At 53.9% G+C, this 17,938-nt stretch overlaps 5 protein-coding genes across 5 annotated transcripts; 2 read left to right on the top strand and 3 right to left on the bottom strand.

Moving 5' to 3' along the window:
* Nucleotides 1-246: 246 nt before the first annotated feature.
* Nucleotides 247-2,523, top strand: HD553DRAFT_117981 (pectin lyase fold/virulence factor). The gene is made up of 9 exons (XM_046176467.1): nucleotides 247-303; nucleotides 385-812; nucleotides 874-977; nucleotides 1,048-1,152; nucleotides 1,234-1,369; nucleotides 1,426-1,527; nucleotides 1,597-1,893; nucleotides 1,960-2,073; nucleotides 2,140-2,523. The coding sequence occupies exons 2-9, from the start codon at nucleotides 589-591 to the stop codon at nucleotides 2,441-2,443; spliced, it is 1,386 nt and encodes a 461-aa protein (XP_046033801.1). The 5' UTR covers nucleotides 247-303; nucleotides 385-588; the 3' UTR covers nucleotides 2,444-2,523.
* A 177-nt stretch (nucleotides 2,524-2,700) lies between these two features.
* On the bottom strand, nucleotides 2,701-5,533 carry HD553DRAFT_336933 (kinase-like domain-containing protein; the record flags this gene model as incomplete). Its single annotated transcript, XM_046182253.1, has 8 exons — nucleotides 2,701-3,190; nucleotides 3,270-3,417; nucleotides 3,488-3,636; nucleotides 3,721-3,918; nucleotides 3,993-4,336; nucleotides 4,420-4,710; nucleotides 5,151-5,262; nucleotides 5,509-5,533. The coding sequence occupies 8 exons, from the start codon at nucleotides 5,531-5,533 to the stop codon at nucleotides 2,766-2,768; spliced, it is 1,692 nt and encodes a 563-aa protein (XP_046033800.1). The 3' UTR covers nucleotides 2,701-2,765.
* Nucleotides 5,534-7,291: 1,758 nt separating this feature from the next.
* Nucleotides 7,292-10,525, top strand: HD553DRAFT_326056 (uncharacterized protein; the record flags this gene model as incomplete). Its single annotated transcript, XM_046181670.1, has 9 exons — nucleotides 7,292-7,695; nucleotides 7,831-7,981; nucleotides 8,171-8,269; nucleotides 8,689-8,697; nucleotides 8,821-9,012; nucleotides 9,197-9,409; nucleotides 9,465-9,682; nucleotides 10,024-10,342; nucleotides 10,421-10,525. 9 exons carry the CDS (start codon nucleotides 7,292-7,294, stop codon nucleotides 10,523-10,525), a joined length of 1,710 nt encoding a protein of 569 aa, XP_046033799.1.
* A 1,382-nt stretch (nucleotides 10,526-11,907) lies between these two features.
* On the bottom strand, nucleotides 11,908-14,490 carry HD553DRAFT_361987 (putative anion transporter; the record flags this gene model as incomplete). Its single annotated transcript, XM_046183983.1, has 14 exons — nucleotides 11,908-12,050; nucleotides 12,128-12,321; nucleotides 12,391-12,466; nucleotides 12,532-12,795; nucleotides 12,863-12,983; nucleotides 13,047-13,059; nucleotides 13,125-13,436; nucleotides 13,510-13,577; nucleotides 13,639-13,643; nucleotides 13,714-13,785; nucleotides 13,857-14,070; nucleotides 14,151-14,231; nucleotides 14,296-14,313; nucleotides 14,380-14,490. Coding segments are annotated over 14 exons (1,692 nt in total), but the record flags the coding sequence as incomplete, so codon positions are not given.
* A 1,111-nt stretch (nucleotides 14,491-15,601) lies between these two features.
* Nucleotides 15,602-17,638, bottom strand: HD553DRAFT_258381 (fungal-specific transcription factor domain-containing protein; the record flags this gene model as incomplete). Its single annotated transcript, XM_046177380.1, has 7 exons — nucleotides 15,602-16,078; nucleotides 16,142-16,481; nucleotides 16,543-16,698; nucleotides 16,762-16,847; nucleotides 16,930-16,997; nucleotides 17,071-17,442; nucleotides 17,530-17,638. Coding segments are annotated over 7 exons (1,608 nt in total), but the record flags the coding sequence as incomplete, so codon positions are not given.
* Between the last annotated feature and the right edge of the window lie 300 nt (nucleotides 17,639-17,938).

Raw genomic sequence — 17,938 nt, 5'->3', positions numbered from 1 at the left:
CTGGCGAAGGCGATTTAAAACGGATAACGAGCCGCTGTGAACGGCGTGAGACCATAGCGCGACGACCTGCAGACGTCTCGTATGAGGCAACCTCGAGCAATGCTACCAAGCTGTCGACGAGCCTCAGGTCATAGACCACCATGCGTATCATCGGACGCTAATCAACTCGATCGAGATTCCATAGCCTCCCTTGCCGGATCGACAGCATCGCTGGTCCGGCCCGGTGCTCGATCCGGAGCACGTCTTTAGCGCGCGCTGAAAGAGGGAGGGAGATATTCCGGTCGGTGTTCGTCGCTCTTCGAGGTGATTGTCGAAGTGGTCACTTGACCAGACAATTATGAGACTAGCGTGGACTGACAGCATGGTTCTTGGCTCATTCTAAAGGCCTTCCAGATTTAGCTCGCACCCCGCGGTCCGGGGCATCGATCCGGTCGAGGCCCCGGATGGCAAGAATCTCGTTCAACCGGTCTTCGTCCGAGGGTCGCCATGATGTATAAGAAGCGATGAAGCAGAACGGACGAAGGGTACAGGGAGCACCTCTATCTGCTCGGAAAGACACAGATAGCTCTCGGCCATCCAGCAATCAACATGCAGCTGAAAACCCTTACCGCCATCCTGCCTTTGTTGGCTACAGCCTCGGCGTTCCCTTCACTCGTCTCAAGGGAGAACGACTCCACACCATCGAACAAGAGCAAGACTTGTGTCGTTCCTGCGGGAGGATCCAATGCAACCGATGATACGCCTGCTATCAACAAGGCTTTTATGGATTGCGCCAAAGATGGGACGGTCGTATTTGAAGAGGGTGTCGATTAGTAAGTCCACCCAGCCGGTGGTGTGATCGAAGTGAAGATGACTGAATTGTTTGCTTGAAAGCTTCGTCATGACTCCCTTCCGGGCGACCAACCTTTCAAACGTCGATATACACCTCAAGGGGAACATTCACCTGCCGCAAGATATCCCCACTGTACAGGCTATCGGTGAGTCCCCTTCAAGGGTGGTCAAAGGGAAAACCGCACGGCGGCTGATCTCTCGCCGAGGAAACCGCAGTCAACGCTACGGGAACAGCTTGGTTGTCCGGAGTCTGGATGTCCTTGCAGGGAGATGATGTCTCGTGGTATGGTAGCAAGAACGTCTCGTCCGGGTGGATTTACGGTAAGGTTTCCGTCCCGATAATAATGTCTTCTAGAGCAGTACAGCTGACTAGCTTGGTCGTCGGGACGGGATATTGTACAGCTTATGGACAAGCTTGGTGGGACAAAAACGCTGAGAACCCAACTGGGACTGGACTTCTGGGTCGGCCTCATCTAGCCAACTTTGAGTTGAACAATGCTTATATCGATGGATGGAAAGTTAGGAAGCCGATCGCTTGGTGAGACGATCTTTCCCGATTCCACATGCCGTCGTACTAACGTGTGGTATCTGCAGGAATATGGCCATCAGCGGGACCAATTTTACGATCAAGAAGACTATCATCGATGCGTTTACTAGCGGAGGGTTTCCCTTCAATACCGATGGGTTCGATATCATGTTAGTCAACCATACTGACAGGCTTGAGAGTGCTCGGGCTGATTGATCGGTGTGACTTCACGCTCGCAGGGCGGACGGCGTTGTGATCGACGGGTTCACCGTCTCGAACGGTGACGATGCAGTGGCCATCCAGAGCGGCGCTGCCAACGTGCTCGTACAGAACGGATACATCGGACATCACTCGCACGGGATGAGTATCGGGTCTCTGGGTCAAAATCAAGGGTTGTTCGCTAGCGTCTCGAACGTCACCATTCGGGATATTACGGTCGATGGGGCGGTCTATGCTAGTCGGATCAAGTCTTGGGTCGGAGGGCAGGGGTTGGTATCGAATGTTACCTATGAGAACTTTAGGCTCAACAATGTGACGTGAGTCTACGTGGAGCGCTGGGCGGACGTCTCGATCGATTACTGACCGTAGTTCCGCTATTGCAGATTCCCGATCTTTGTCACCCAGACATACTTCAACCAGGGATCCCAGCAGTCTCAGATCGAGAACGGAGCGGTAACAGGCAGGCCGAACAACTCGAGCGTGATCCTCAAGGACATGTGAGTCAAGTCGGCCGGCTGAAGACTTCTTGTCGCGGCACTCTACTGACCCGCTTTTCTTGGCAGCTCGTTCCGAAACTTCGCTGGTAACATCAACTATTACGATCCTGGCGACCGATCTTGCGTCTCGGACCCTTGCTGGTACGACGCCTCCATCTCCGACCGAGAGAACCCGGGAACACACTCGGTCGTGCTCGAATGCAGTAATTCGACCACCTGCAGCGGATTCACGATGGAGAACATTCAGGTGTTCCCCCAGCCGGTCCTGGAGCCGAACGTCATCTGCATCAACGTCGGCGAAGAGTCGAACCCGGACCTCGGATTCAGATGTCCCGGGGGGAATTACAACGGTACCTTTGTGGCCGTCTAGATAGCCTGGGCATGAGTCAAGCGCATCAGAGAACGGAATCATAACGAGGATGTGAGGAATTCCATGAAAGTTACAACGCATAGCTAGAACGAGAAGATGATTTTCATCGAGTCGAAACCCGGTCCGAGTGTATCAATCAGGCAGGGCGACGTGGGAGTTGTCAAAAAGGACTCCGGAAATCATAATATGAAGGAAAATTGCGACAGGCTAGTACCCCGCATGTAGGGCAGGGACACATCCAACGGAGAATTATACGTTGACAAAGCTATACGTGTACGTTCGGGAGACTACATAATTGAAGGAGCCGCATTCTACTATTCTACTAAGCGCTTCCTGGACCTGAAACGTCGGAAGTCGAGATTTCCATGTCTTGGTCGACTTGATCGATCACCATTTGCTCGCTGTCGAGCGGGGTCTCGGCGCCGGAAGACGACATCGACATCGCGTTGTCGACGAGACTTCCGTCAGAGTCATGCTCGCACGAGGAATCGCTACTCTCGGAGACTTCGCAACCAGAGTCGAGATCCATGTCATCTTCCGCCTTCTTGTCCGACGGGCCATCCAGGTTCAACCAAGGATGCTTCAAGAGCTCGCTCGCGGTAGGGCGCATCTTGGGTCTGATAGTGAGACACTTGCGCAAGAATGCATACGTCCCCTCGAGATCCCCTGCTGCCACACTTAGTTTCAGGTCCCAGATGAGGCCGGCACCAACTTCGTCACCGGGCATCGGATATCCCCTGAACTTGCCTGATGTTGAAGACAATCGTGTAGTCGCTACTGGTCAGGAAGCTGAATCGAACGATGTCGTCGTGAGGCCAGAACTCACCTTTCCGGTCGAGGATATCGCGCACTTTTGGAAAATCCTTGACAAACTTGTGCGAATAGCCACAGATCTCAGCAGCAATGTCCCGGAGGGCTTGACGTCGACCTCCTCGGCTACATAACATGTCGACACCCAACAACATGAAGGCCATCTGACATGGGGGCATTTCAATATCGTCAACGCACTAGCCGAATCACGATATTGTGATTGCGTCCACTCACGGTGGTCCCGATGGTCCAGATGTCGACAGGTCTTCCCCAGTGCATATCGAGAGGTTTACCCCTGGTCAACTCCAGCTGGACCCAATATTCAGGCGGACACATCCTACGGTTGAGCACAGGGTAGCCTTCCTTCTTGTGCTCCCATTGCGCTGCATAGCGGACGAGTCGAGTCGTTTGTGCATCAACAAATCAGCTTGACGGACAAGAGCGAGTTCAAGTATGACCCTGCTTACATCTTCCGAAATCGGTCATGACGACCGTCGCGTGCTCGAAGAATTCTCGCTGCCGGTTGGGATCATCCCATAAGCCCATACCGATCGGCTGGATTTTGATGGCCTGGTAAGGTTTGGGCGAGGGAGCAGCCTCCATCTCTTCTTGGACGTGACGCTGCATGTCGGGTACTCGAAAAAGAACGTTCGCCGGTTTGCAACCTAGGAATCGAGAGGCCTTTGTATTAGTCGAGTGTCGGTCGGCCGCACTAGTCGGAAGCTAGACCTCATCTCACCCAAGTAGATCAAGCTCATCTCTTCGTGCATGTACCGGATCCCCTCGGTTAAACCCCTCGCTGTCTTTCTAGCGAAGTCGATCGGGATCTGGGTCCCTTCCGTTTTGAATAGTTCTACAAGCCCTTCCATGCTGATGGAGAGCGGTTCCAGAACGAGTGCTTCCGCGCCCCAGCCAGGTTGAACGGGCGTGCACTCGTACAGCCGGATGAGGTTGGTCAATCCGGGTTTGACGAGTGCGGGTTGAGAGTATCGGTGAGAGAGCTTGAGGAGAACGTCCTTTTCGGTCGGAGGCTCGGTGTACCCGGCCCGGGCGGGAATCTTGAGGGCGACAACTTGTCCCGATCTATCCCAACAGTTTCGAGTTGACAAAGATGGTCAGCGCGTTCAGGTACCGTCAACCAGGACCGGACCAGATCGATCGCTCACAGGTTATCCTTCGCCAACCACGCGTTCGAGTTGTTGCCCACTCCGATCTTCCTGATGACCACCCATTTCCCAGGGATCTCGTCCTTCTCATACTCATCGTCCGACTCATCATCGTCATCGCTCCCCTCCGTCTTCTCCTTACTCTCTTTAAGCTGCCTCTTCTTCTCACGCTCTTCCTTGACTTGGCGCAAGACGGCCGGCGATCCGACCCCGATTTGCGCACCGATGCCTTTGTCCCAATAACTCTTGGCCGACCAACGTTCTATATTCTCGTTGCACGAGAGAGCTGGCCTATACATAGGACGCCGGGGGGGCGGTCGATCCGACATCGTAAAGAATAAGGTGTTTCAGGAGAGGTATCTTCGATGGTTTTTCGTGCTGGCGCAGGAGATTGTGATGACAAGACCTTTAGAACGTTGCTCGAACAATCAAGCTCGACTTGTCGTTCTGATGGAGAGGAAACACGTCTGGTGCGGTCTTGCAAACAAGAATCCCGGGAATCAGTCGATCCCTCGATGGGTACTGGACCGAACCCCTTGCGATCCGGGCTGGATTGGGATGGCGACGACCTCCATCGCGCGCCTGCATCCGCGCCTATAGAGCACTGTGAGAACCGCACCTGGACATGGTTCTTAACGCAACGTGACAACCTACCACATTCCGGGGGGGAGATATCTACCTGCTGCATCGCACTATCAGCGGAACCTAGAAGAAGAAGCCCTTCTGCTCACTTCGATCGGCTTTGCTTTCCGTCGAGCTTACCCCAGCTTCTTCCCGGAACGAGCTTAGAATATCGTGGGAAGGGTGATCTGTCTATACTACTGCATTGGCGGGTCTCTGGCACTGCACAGAGTGTGGGCCGGTCAAATCAGTCAAAAAAGAGGCGAAGAGACGACGGAAGTTTGCAAGTAGCTTGTCGGTAAAATCAGTACATCGTCCTCTATCGGTCAGAACAAGCCATTCAGAGTTCCACACACCAAACGTTTGCGCCCTCGCGCGCGCTTACTGTACACCGGGGTTTCTCGTCAAATCCAAACATCTCTCGACATTCCCGATTCGGAGCATCCGAGACAGTCGCTACCTGCTTACAACAGAAACATATGGTCGTGATCATCCAGTAGCGGATCTATAACCAGCTGTCAAGCGGCTCCTGCGACCCCCGTGCGGCTGCATCGATACCCCACGCTACTAGCACCAGGGGCAGTATGTTATTCCTACGCGTCGCCATGCTACTACGCTTCGGAGACGCCATTTCAATACGTCACGTACCGAATCAGCGCTCTATCCGAACCTAGAATAAGAAGCCGTGTTGGTAGACTCGTCGTTTTCATAGTCCGCAATCGATCAAAGCAAGTCATTCAAGGTTTGCGGTTTGACGATCGAGGTCTTCTGGGACGAATTTTGTTTGCGCGCGCGCTTACGCCACGATTCCCGCGCTGAAACCATGCATGTCCAACATTCACCTAGAAATATACTCAATGAAACGAACCACCTCATCAGCTGAACAGGGAATATCAATCCGGAATCCGCAACCATGATCCTATCCAAGGTAGGAGTAGATTGTCAAATGGCCTGGCAGTCGAACCTATATCGTCAATGACCTGCTGAAACGGAATTTCATACGCGTCGCCCCATCTACCTGAGAGTGCGCTTACGCCCCCCCACGCGCGCGAGGTTCAACATCTACTCAACACCTAGCTGCGAGGGGGCGATCTGGGCTGACGATCTGGGCTGACGATCTGGGCTGGCGATCTGGGCTGTAAGAGTTTGAGTAGCAACGTGAAGCCCGAAAGGGAAGAGAGAGAGAGAGAGAACGATGAGATTATAGCCTACGTTTCTCATGCACATCTCACGGATGCGCATCTGCGCTTAGCGTCTGAGACCCATGTTCGAGCCGCTGTTTACGATGTCGAGAGCTGCACATTGCGATATCTGTTGCAGCTACGACGTTCTCCCCCGTTCTCCCCGCATGTGCCATGACGGGAGCAGGGGTAGAGAACGATCATTAGATGGCTTGGGACTAGATGATGACCCCCTACGGGCCCCTTGTCTGTCGTACATGCGCCGCTGTGCTCATCTCATAGTGATCGTACCTGAGCGGTACGAGATTGAACATCTACCTAAAGAAACGACGACCACCGGCCGTCCTTGCCAACGGCTGAAAAGTAGGGGAAGTGAGATGGCTGGACGTTGACACATATTCCAAGCTCGATAAGCGACAGAGGTAAGCGCAGAATGGAATGCGTAGTCGGGCATGTTCAACATCTACAGTACCCAGGCTACGAGGTCCTTACGCCCGCCAACCCGGACGGCGCATCAGCACGAGAGGATCGTCCGAGAACATTCTAGCAGGGGACAAGGTAAGAGAGATGGCAGGTTGTTGAAGAACGATCTATCGCACTACCTAGTCATAAGCGTCGTCATCGTCATCATACAGTGCGCCTCCCCCACATCGTGGCAAAGATGTAGAAACTCGTTCCGTGTGGTCTTCGCGCCGCGGGGTGGAATATCGCACGAACATCTACTCGTCGACGTCCCCCCCCCGGGAATGACGGACTCCTCCGGGTACCAATGGGGTGAGAGTGTACCGGTGCTTGGCATGCTGGACGCTTGCGCAAGCGTTCGACCCTGGAAAGGTCGTGAGAACCCTCGTCGCGTCCCCCTGTAGAGCGCGTTCGAGGGACGCGACGGTCCGTCTTCGTCCGGCCATATAGTCCAGACCATCTGGACGACAAACACTTCATCCCCCCTCTTCTCTTTCTTCTTTTTCTCTTTTTCTCTTCAGCTTTAAACATACGTTAAAAGTTTTCCCTATTCCCTATCCCAATCCACTTCCACTTCCACTACCAAACGCTTCAAAAACCGAACAACAATGTCTTACGCACGAGCTACCGCTTCTTCCACTCTCCGGGTCGCCGCTATCCCCTCGTCCACCTCTTCCTCTCCCCCCCTCGTATCCTCGAAGAAGACCCTCTCCTCCTCTTCTTCCACCCCCGTCTCTATCGCCAAACCCGCTGTCCCCTCTATCGCCAGGAGGACCCCTTCGACTTCGACCACGACCACGACCTCGAGGCCCGCCCGGATCGTTTCGGACTCGAAATCGAAGACCGCTAAGTCCCAATCCTCCTCCACTTCCGTCGTCGCTAACAAAGTTTCTATTTCTTCTACGATCGAGTCCAGGCAAGCTCAGCGGGCACGGGAGGCCGCTGCGAGGGAAGAGAAGAGGGCGAAGGAGGATGCGGAGAGGAAGGAGAGGATCGCTAGTTTGGAGGCTCGGTAAGTCCAGTCTGGTCTAGTTCGGTTCGGTCTCTTCTCATCTCTTACCCGAACGCAAGCTGACTCCTCCTCATCTCTTCTCATCCTATCATCGCCTCGACACTCCACACTCGACACCCGCCATCCATACTACAGCAAGGCCGCCCTCAAACAAGCCAAAGCCAATCGAGAGGCCGCCCTGGCCGCCCGGATCAAGCGGGACCAGGACCGGAAGGACAGGGAGTTGAGGGAGATCAGGAGGGGGGTCGAGGCGATCAAGAAGGCGCTGAAGGCTTTGTCGCCGAAGGTACGTATCATCGTCGATGTCGGAGGGGGGGTTCGGTCCGGTTAGGTTCAGTTTAGGGATGGAGAGCTGACTTCGTTCGTCGTTTGCTCTGCTTTGCTTTCGTCTTCGTCCTCGACCTCTATCATCTTCGTCGTCGATCCTCCCGATCCTCGACGACCACCGCCGCCGCCGACATCGCTCGTACTGTAGATGACCATCACCACCCCAGAAGAGGTCCGAACCACCACCATCCCGGCCCACAGGACCAAGGTGCCGGTCAAGTCTGCTTTGAAGAGGAGCAAGATGGTCGTAAGTTGTCTTCTTCATTCGTTCGATCGATCGATCTCCCCCTCTCCGTCCTCGTCCCTATCTACATCGATACCGATACGTCGACATATACATACCCCTTCGCTATCGTCGTCGTCGTCGTCCCCGAAGCACGACCCACCCCGTTCCACCTCGATCCACCTCGACCCCCTCCTTTCGACCTCGATCCGATCCAGCCCGATCCTCCGTCATCGTCATCGACTGCGATTTGAAATCCCTTTTGATGATCTTCCGATCGCTGATCCTCGACAACTTGCTTCACTTTACTTTCTTTGTTCTCTCTTCGGTCTCGTCATTCGCCACTCGCAACTCGTGACCTCTTGCTTCTCGGGTCTCTCGGGATCATCGTACGACTGCGATACATCGGATCGGATTGGTTCTCGGTTCTTATATATATATAGGACGACTGCGTAAGTTCCCTCTTTCTCTTTCTCTTCTTTTCCCTCTTTCCCTTCCCTGTCCGTTCGACCTCGATTTCGTCTTCTTTACGACTTCGACCTCGACCTAGACCCTCGACGTCAACCTCGACCTAGACCGAATCAAAAGTAGACTCGTATGCTGACCCATATCATAATTTCCCGCTTTCACTTCTACCTTCTATCTCTCGCCTCATCCGACATCCTTTCCAAATCCGCTCTTCGACCTCCGGCCTTGAATTCGACTACGATCTACTATCAATTATCGACCATCATCATCGACTATCGATCATCGGCCACACTCGCCTCGTACGCTCGCACCCATATCCCTTCCCCTTCATCTACATCTACGCTCGTATACTCGTACGACCTTCTTCATCGCCATCGCCTGGTATCGGATCTTACCTCTTACCTCGGTCTACATCAATATGATCTACCCGGATTTCGGATCTTATAACGGTCTACTTCTACGGGACGTATTACGGGATTATAGCGAATGGCCGTAAGTCTTTCGAACACCTCGGTCTCTGGCCATGTTTTTCCGAGTCCGAATGCTGATCGACTTATACTTCTCTTTGCTTCTTCCTCGGTCTGCTTTTCGGCTCGTCCATCTCATCGCACTACACACTACATCGATCTCATACCATACATCGACGTCCAACTTCACCCGCCCCTTCCTCTGCGTTATCGCCCGCTCCCCACCTCGGTCCGTTTCAACATCGCCCGTTCCTACCTCGCTCGCGCTTCATCCCTCCATCCAGGCCGCCTTCGGGATCGACGACCTCCAATTCATCACCAAGATGAACAAGACCTTCCCTCTCCAAGAGACCATCAATCAGGAGAGGAAGATGATGGGTCTGCCCCCTATGGTAGTCCCTGAGTTGCCTGCCAACTGGAACTGTGAGGAGCCTAGGCAGAGGGCTTGTAGGTTTGGGAGCAGGGAGGTCAGCTGTTTCAGCTACAGGGGGGTGCCGGCTTAGTAAGTTTCGCGTGCGACTCGGGAGGGGTATTGGATCGGATGGGATCGCTGATCGTCCTTTTTTGTGTTTAATTCTCGTCTTATTCTTCGTCTTCCCTCCGCCCGGTCCCACTTTACTCTACCGCCGCCGACTTGGTCGATAACGATTCACTCCTTCGGTCTGTCATCGTCTTCGCCGCCTCGCCCACTTCGAACTCGGTCATCGCCGACCTGCAACATCAACATCGTCTCCGTCGTCGTCAACATTGATCGACTTCCATCTCTACCGTCGCCAACCCTCCATACCCTCGACATCCACACCAATCTCATTCCCACCTGCACCTCGCCGTCAACGATCACAGCCACGAGGTCGTCTACCACGAGATCACCGATGCCGACAAGACCTTCGCCCTCCGGCTCAACGAGAAGCTCGACGTCCGGGTCGCCGAGATCGCCAAGTCTGAACAGGCCCGCAAGGAATCGGAAGAACAGGCTCGAAAGGCCTACCAGACGAGGACCCTTACCGAAGAGGAGATCGCAGAGGCCCTGGTCATGCTAGGAGATATCAAGAAGCGCTGCCAGGCCGACACGGTCCCTCGGATCACCTTGTCCGTTCCCGAGTTGTATTTGACCGAACCGGAGAACCAGGACGAGGAGGATGCCAGGTTCGCCGAACAGCAGGTGAGCTCTCGCACACACTCAACTTGTCTGCGTAGTCGTATGCTTATAGCTTGACTACACGCTCTCATACTCGAACAGGCTCGACGAGTGTGGACCGACTTTTCCAGGTTGGTCATCCCTCCTTCTATGTGGACCGCCGACGAGAGGGGCCAGGAGATCGAGGATGAGGAGGAGACCTACTAGGTCGGAACTCTATCCGACGCTTCGAAGTAGTCTGGGAAACGGTGAGTTCGGGTCCGGCTTCGTCGGTCTTCGCTATTAAGTATTTCGTGTTGACCTTCGATCGATGTGGTCTGTTCCGGTTTGGTTCGTCTAGATTGTCATTCGGGCTACGCAATAAAGTAAGTCCGGTTTGGTCTCCTGGAACAGGATTCCCTGTGCTGATGGTTTCTCGATCTCGACTGCACTCGCAGACCCCCTCCGCCATTCCACGTCCTCTTTTTTTTTCTCGGAAGATCTATAACGACACTCCGACCAGATCCGCAACCAACAACCACAATCACAACCTTTATCTCTCCTCTTGGACCTGGACGATCTCTCTTTTCTTCTCCGGGAACTCTTCGCGTCTTCTCGATCAACGACCTCGCCATCGAACGCCCCGACGAGCGGCAATAGGGAGGGACTTTTTCTCAACTCGATATCGGGAACGACCTAGAACGAACGCTTGCCAGACCGGTGCATCCTCTCCGGCTCTTCGCGGGTTAGCCCGGCCGCCACCCTGAACGGTGGGGAATGAGGGCGTCACGCTTCTCAAAACCCTTCGGGGATATCAGAGCGTAAAAGTCAGGGTACAAGATCGCGATCCGGGTCCGCCACGTATCGAGGGGGGGATTAATTCTGAACTTTGCTTTTCCGAAAGGCAAAGTTGGTGGACTCCTTTTCAGGTGTTACGGGTTCGCTCTGTCGTCGGAGGCGTGAGGGGTTCCTTGGGCGGGGAGAGGGTGAGTACGGGTTCGGGACGGGGAGTCGAAGGCTGACCAACAACAGGGTCTCTCGATCTCTTTCGGTTGGTAACATATACACGGACCGGGCGGAGGATCGTACGACACCGAAACCATTACGGACGGATTTCATCTTTATCCCTATCGCCTCGTACATACACGGATCGGGCGTGGGGAACTCGGCGTCGACATCGTCATTGCGTCGCATCACAAGGAGGAGGAAGAACGCTCACGGATCGGTTCGAGGACTTTTACCGGACAAGGACCTTTATCGTTTTGGATTTCTCATAGTTTCGTGTTCCGTCGTAGTTAGGGGTACCGGTTTTTCCCACTGGGTTTTTTCCACCGGTACCAACTTGTATAATTTTCGGGCTGTGGACTTTTGTGCTTTGCTTATAATTCTCGGGACGTGGACTCTTATGTTATAATTTTCGGGTTTTCCTTTTTACGACTTCTTGTGATGCCGCTCTCCGACCCGAAGCAAAAGCTTTCGCTATAAAACCTTTGTGGGGTAACGGGAAAATCGACAGCCTACTCGGTCAGAAATAAAGTTGACGAGATCATGAAGTAGTCTAGCTATTGCAGAAGTACAAGAACACGGCTGAGACTGGTCTACTGACCCTTCCTAAGCGCGTCCATACTCTCCATCGTAAAGTCGCTGGCCACGGGTCCATCCAAGATCTCGAGCTCCTCATCCGTAAACCATCCGAGTCGAGGAACGACCAATATGCGGAACGGGATCAACAAGGCGATTACGATGGGGAAGCCTGTACGGCGAAATCGACAGTGAACATGACAAATAAGCGAGGCAGGATCGAGCAAGGTGGGAACCGGCTAAGCTCACCTATGGAAGCGATCGTGTTCGTTATGGCAAACGTCGCCGCAAAACCGATGAGTTCGAACCATAGCCAGATGAGCAGGCGGCTCTTCCTGACTCCGTGCAAAGGGTGCGCAGGGGATGTGAGGTGTCCGTCCCGGATGAGGTAGAGAAAGTGTTCCGTCACACCGCTAGAGAACAGGGCCGAGGTCCCCATGTACCTGTTATACGTTTGGTCGATGATTGAGCGTATAGTCAAGCGGCGACGGTATGGCCGATACTGAACCTACCAAAAAAGCCCTGCGATGACTCCCTTGGGAATGAATCCGATCAACGTCTCGAAGGGACCCGTCATCATGACAATGCCTGCGATCAGATACCAAGTCAGCACAGCTCCCTCACGAAAGCGCGAGCTCGAGATTGAAACTGACAAAACAGCCCTTGTACCAGTACCGATACCCTTTGCTCGACTACGGCCACCCGCTTTTCCAAATTCAACTGTTCTTGGAGCGCTTCGATATCCCGCTTGATATCGGTCGGACCGCGTTTCTCGTTGCTTGAGGGAAGGACCGGGGCTTTACCGCCATGCGCCACCATGGGACCCATCTCCATGCGGTCCTGTTCGGTCTCAGGAGGTTCTCCGGCTCCGAATATCAGAAGCGACTGGGTATGTAACGGTGCTTGAGGTATCAGGCCTGTAAACGGGATCGAGGTAAGCTACCCGATGAAATCTTTCCTGTAGATCTGGAATCATCGATGGACCATTGGGTGCGGGTAATCCAAATATACCAGAGATCATCGTCGTGATGCCGAGGACAAAAAAGTCCCAATGGAAGCCTGCAGGCTTGACAAGCGGGAACTCGGTTGATTGGGCGATCAGAGACTGAGATAACGAGACAAATCAGGATCAGATGCATGGAGGCGGCCGATCCGGAGCTGAACATACCGAGACGTTGTGGCTGGAGAGAAGCAAGAGGCAGATGAGCGTCTTTCCTTCTGGCAGCAGTAGGAACGCTTAGCTCACTCGAACAAGAACAAAATCCAGAGGATTATCGCAAACGGAAAAGCGATCCCAACGTATTTGCCAGGCAGCTCCCAGAACGGGACCACCCAGCTTCGGCCCATAGCGGCCGTAAACGCTCCATTAGTAGGGACCGTCATCTCGGCTTCCTCGGTGTACTGAGCGAACCTGCCCCAGTAGGCGAACCCGGATATGGCGATAATCGTTACTGGCATTCCGTAGTCGGCACAGACTCGGCGCAGGTGTTTGTGCATGAAGGGAGAGTGGAAGAGGAGGTCGAAGAGGTGAGGAATAACGCAGGTGAGGACCGCGAGACTAAGGGCGCCAAGGCAAGACATAAGCAGTCAGCCCGCTGACGAGATTCGAGTGTCGCTGCCTAACGACTCACAGAATGCCGAGGAAAGCAGCAGTGTCTTCCGACTGGTGGAATTGACGGGTAACAACCTGGATCCCGTACTATAGAATCGAGTGATTTGAGCCCGGCGCTTGGGAGTTGTCTGGTCGAGGTTCCACTTACTTGGACTGATAAGGCGAGTAGAACCATTTAGCGAGCTGACCGACGTGATTTTGCTGATGTGTGGACGATACTCACGGTACACCATGGCCACATAAAACCCGAACGTCTCGCAAGGAAATTTTGTCACATACTTCAACAGCGCACATACTAAACAGCCCGGTCGCCATTTATCAGCTTGTACATTGAACCTTGCGTTGGAGAGATAGGGCGGAACTTACCGTTCAAAAGCGCCGATACCCAATGCAAGATCGCGGCCCACATGTAGACCCAACCGATGAACTGCAGGTAGTCGAACCCATCACCAGGGCTCGCTGCACCGTCCCGGACAAAGATGTCGTAGATCGTCTTGTTGAAGATTGTGATTGGTCCGGTGACCCCGGAGATGAGTAGGGGCTGACATGATAGCAGTGAGGAAGCGGCAGCGGCAACGAACTGCAGAATTATCGGGAGGTCGGGATCTTGCGGTTAACAGCCAACAGACGAGATACTGGTGTAGGTATCACTAGGCTTACGGTAGCGAGTAGTACTTCTTGAACCCCCGTCTGACCTGTAGATTCCACTAGGTCCAGAGCGAATGCGATTCCGGGAAGTACCTGCTCTCAGGGTCCGCTACATGGGCTTTGCATATTCTCCAGAAGGGCACGATCAGCCACTTACGTTTACAAAAAAGATCATCTATTCAGGAAATCACAGAGATCAGCCAACCTTTCCGAGTCGAACACTGGGTAGTGATACACTCACAAACGTAGCCGGCACGACTCGGTAATTCCAGGCGTCTTTCCAATCACTCGCAAAGTAAGGTATCCGGCGCTTTACATCCAGGTACATCCCCCTCCCGACCCATTTGTACCAAAGCAATCTGCGATCGATTTTCGGCTGTCTGGACGTGGTCGTAGTCTCCGATCCCGATGGCGTCTCTGTCATCACCACTGGAAGTTGATCTTCCTGGCCACTCGAGCGTATACGATCCATCTTCAAGATCCGTAGGGTTTGCTCCCGTAAATGGCGTGAAAGGTAGCAGTCGAACAGGCTTAGCCGAAATGTTCAGGTCTTTGATAGATCGTTTCGGTCGAACGCGCTCTCAGTTGTTGCATGAACGATACCCACTCGATAAAGCTCCATCGCCACAAGCACTTCTGAGTATCTATATGTTCAATAGAATCAGACCGACGAACCCAAAGACTTGGCGATTTGGTGACTTTTTCTGCCGAGCCGGTCATGATCCAGCGGAAGCTTTTTAAAACGGGATCTTGCACGGGTACGCAATGGCGAAAGTGCAAGCCAGGACAATGCCCGGGGTGGCGGTAGCGAGCAATTGTTCAATGGTCATCGACTCATGTCCTGAGGCAAATATACAAGGACTTTTCCCGGGAATGCAAGCGCGGGAGCAGCCGAGCGGGTCTTACCAGGCTCATGGCTTTCAGCGATATTGCTGATACGAAGCGGTTGATTGTTGCTGCTGATATGATTGTTGGAGACATTGTTGCGGCTGTTGGTATTGTTGTTGATGGCCCTGTCGCTGTTGGTCTGAATTATGCGACGGTTGTATCTGTTCTTGCTGCTGCACCACCTGGTACGACCCATCGTTTATCCATAGAGCCGGATCCAGCATAGCTAGCGTATCGACGTCCCATTCGGGGGTTTCAAAAGAGTTGATATCGAAATCAGCAAGGTCGGCCGGGGGCATCCAGGAAGACGAAGTTGAAGGATCCTGTGGCAACGACGACATCGGTGCCGCTACGGTGGGAGGAGCCAACGCCGAGACGTTCCACCGAGCAAGTCCGGGAGGTGGTTGTATAAAGGGAGGGTTCGCCTCGTTGTCACCGAATTGAAATACGCTGGGTTCAATCGTCCCGGTCCCGATAGGAGGTGTATAGCCAGTAGGAAAAGCAGCCATAGGCATGCTATAGGGCAGCTGGAAACTCTGATCGGGCAAATAATACGGTTGCGACGGTCCTGTTTCTTGTCGTGGATGTGCCGGGGAGCGGATCTGTTGTATCGGAGTGGCCGCAGAAGGCGCGATGGACCCAGTTTCCGGCTCTTCTACCGAGCCGTAAGGATTCACCGTCCCGAACGACTCAGCGAGATCGACAACAGGTGGGTCCGCATGTCCCTTCAAGCCCTCATCACGTTCCTCACTCGAGATCTCTGGCGGGTTCTTTGCGATGTATTGCGCCGTAAGCTGTTCCAACAGCTCATGCTTCTGCTGTGCCGCAGGCCAAGAGGCAGCCATGGTCTCCATCAGCCGGGTACACTCTTTCGCCCTAGCGAGCGCCTCGAGTTGTTTGCGCTGCGTCCGCGCACATGTGTAGGCGAGCAAGTGGGTGGTTCCGGCTGTAAAGCAGCTTTCGAGGATGCAGGGCGGTGCGAAGCGGAGGTCGTGGAGTTTGTGCCATGTCTGAAGTAGGGATCCGATTTGCACAGCAGCTCGATCGCATTGCTTAGGAGCGAGGCGAAATGAATCAGCATGGCATGCTGGCAACTTTGAGAGAAAAGGTCTTACCTTGACGGCGAGCATAGCGTTGTGATTCGATGCAGGCTGTTCTCCATTTCCAGTTGTGGGCAAGTTTACGAGCGGGCGGTAGAACGGCTTGTGGAGCATGATCATGAACGAGGCCCAACTTATGTGCATGGTCAAGATGTGCGGAAGGGCGCTCCGGATCGAATGACTGTTCAGCTTGAGGGCAGGCGGCAAGGCCTCCAACCAGGTACTGAGACTCAGGCTAGCGACAAGGACGATGGTATTAGCTTCATGCAGTCGTATCGAGCTGATTCCGACTCGCCTAATATCACTGATGGCTCCAGAACGACTCAGTGCGACGAGGTCTGCTGTAATACCATAACTGCCGACGGACCTGGGATTAGAGCGGTCACGCAGGATGAGTCCAGCCTGAGCCGACTCACAGAGTATTGAGGATCTTGTCTCCGATAGCCATGAGTTTGACGGTCTCTACAAAGGCCGAACTGATCATCCCCGGTTGACTATCGAGCGCGAGTCTACCTGAAGGGGCCACCCAGGGCAATTGATCGAGGTTGGTGTCGATCGAGGGTGGAGTGGTACTACCGACGAACGGGACGAGAGTATTAGGGGTGTTTGGTTTTCTAGCGAGTCAAGAACCTCACGTATGAGCGGGCCAATTGACGGGTCGTCCGATATAGGGCGCCCAAAGTCCTTCTTGTACGAAAGTCATCCAGTAGGTAACGTTTCTCTGTAATTAGCGATGACATGCGACAATAAAGCACCGTCAGCGCACGAATCCCTCCATCCAAAGTTTCCGATACTATACTTACATCTCTTGCCTGCACCTCGGTCAACCTGCCGCTCCGCACGAGCAGCGCCGGATCGACATTCAGCCCAACTGTATAAATACCGAGCATTGTCAGCCGAGCAATGCATAACCATCTCAAAGGCTACCCCCGACGTGAACTCACGTGTCAATCCGCACCGTACGGCCATCCCGATTTGTAACCACCCAAGGTTATGTTCCGCCATCAGGTTGTGATGTGAAGCTAGATGAGCCAATGCCTGCACGGTGGCCACGCTGGGGTTCATCCCTTCGGTCCGCATGTGTTTCTTGGCCTCGTCAGAGAACTTGCGAAGGGTGTCCAGAGAAGAGAGGTCGTGGTTGGAATGGGAGGAAGAATGGGAAAGGAAGCGGAGACCGATCGAGAGGATGGCATTGTGCAGCATGGGCGAGTAGTGGGCCGTCCGTGCGCGGGCTGAAGAGGATGAATAGGAGGTGGATGCAGGAGAGAGGGCGAGTTGCATATCGGTACGGAAGTGGACCGGATGAGTCTGTTGACCTGCGAAGTAAGATCGTAAATCAAAATAGTAACTCAAACTCAATTAGCACACAGTCTCGCTTCCGATCAAGACAGGGAACGACTCACCCCACGAAGCATGGTACCGGAAGAACTGATCCAACGCCTCATCGTGTTCTTCCCTAGAGATGACGACGTCTCGAGGCAGGTAACGCCGGAAATCCATCTCCCCACCAATGTTCCGAAGCTGGAGGTCGAGATGGTCCTCCCCAACAAGCGCAAGTGACTGGGACGAGCCGGGGTTATCGACCTCCTGCCCTGTTCTGGCACGAGCTGTACCAGAACCTGGATGTGGACTAGATCCAGGGGCGATCTTGATCCTGGTCGCCCGACCGCCTGTCGTGCTCGTGCCGATACCAGGAGCCGGCCGGATAGGTTCCTCCGTCCCCGGTCGAGCGTGTTCTCGCTCCCTTTCCCGTTCGACGGACGATTGACGCAAGGCGACTAGGTGACGCAGAGAAGAGGTCGGACCGAATAC

Source organism: Filobasidium floriforme (genome assembly GCF_021052385.1).
Source record: "Filobasidium floriforme strain CBS 6241 chromosome Unknown HD553scaffold_22, whole genome shotgun sequence".
Taxonomy (NCBI): Eukaryota; Fungi; Basidiomycota; class Tremellomycetes; order Filobasidiales; family Filobasidiaceae; genus Filobasidium; species Filobasidium floriforme.
The sequence above is the reverse complement of the archived record's forward strand: the minus strand, read 5'-3'. Positions and strand labels throughout refer to the sequence as shown.

Excerpts from the sequence above, each read along its gene's own strand:
- HD553DRAFT_117981 (XM_046176467.1), top strand. The coding sequence starts at position 589 with ATGCAGCTGAAAACCCTTACCGCCATCCTGCCTTTGTTGGCTACAGCC. Across the intron at positions 978-1,047 it reads CCCCACTGTACAGGCTATCG|TCAACGCTACGGGAACAGCT; the intron begins GTGAGTCCCCTT and ends AGGAAACCGCAG. Across the intron at positions 1,528-1,596 it reads ACCGATGGGTTCGATATCAT|GGCGGACGGCGTTGTGATCG; the intron begins GTTAGTCAACCA and ends TCACGCTCGCAG.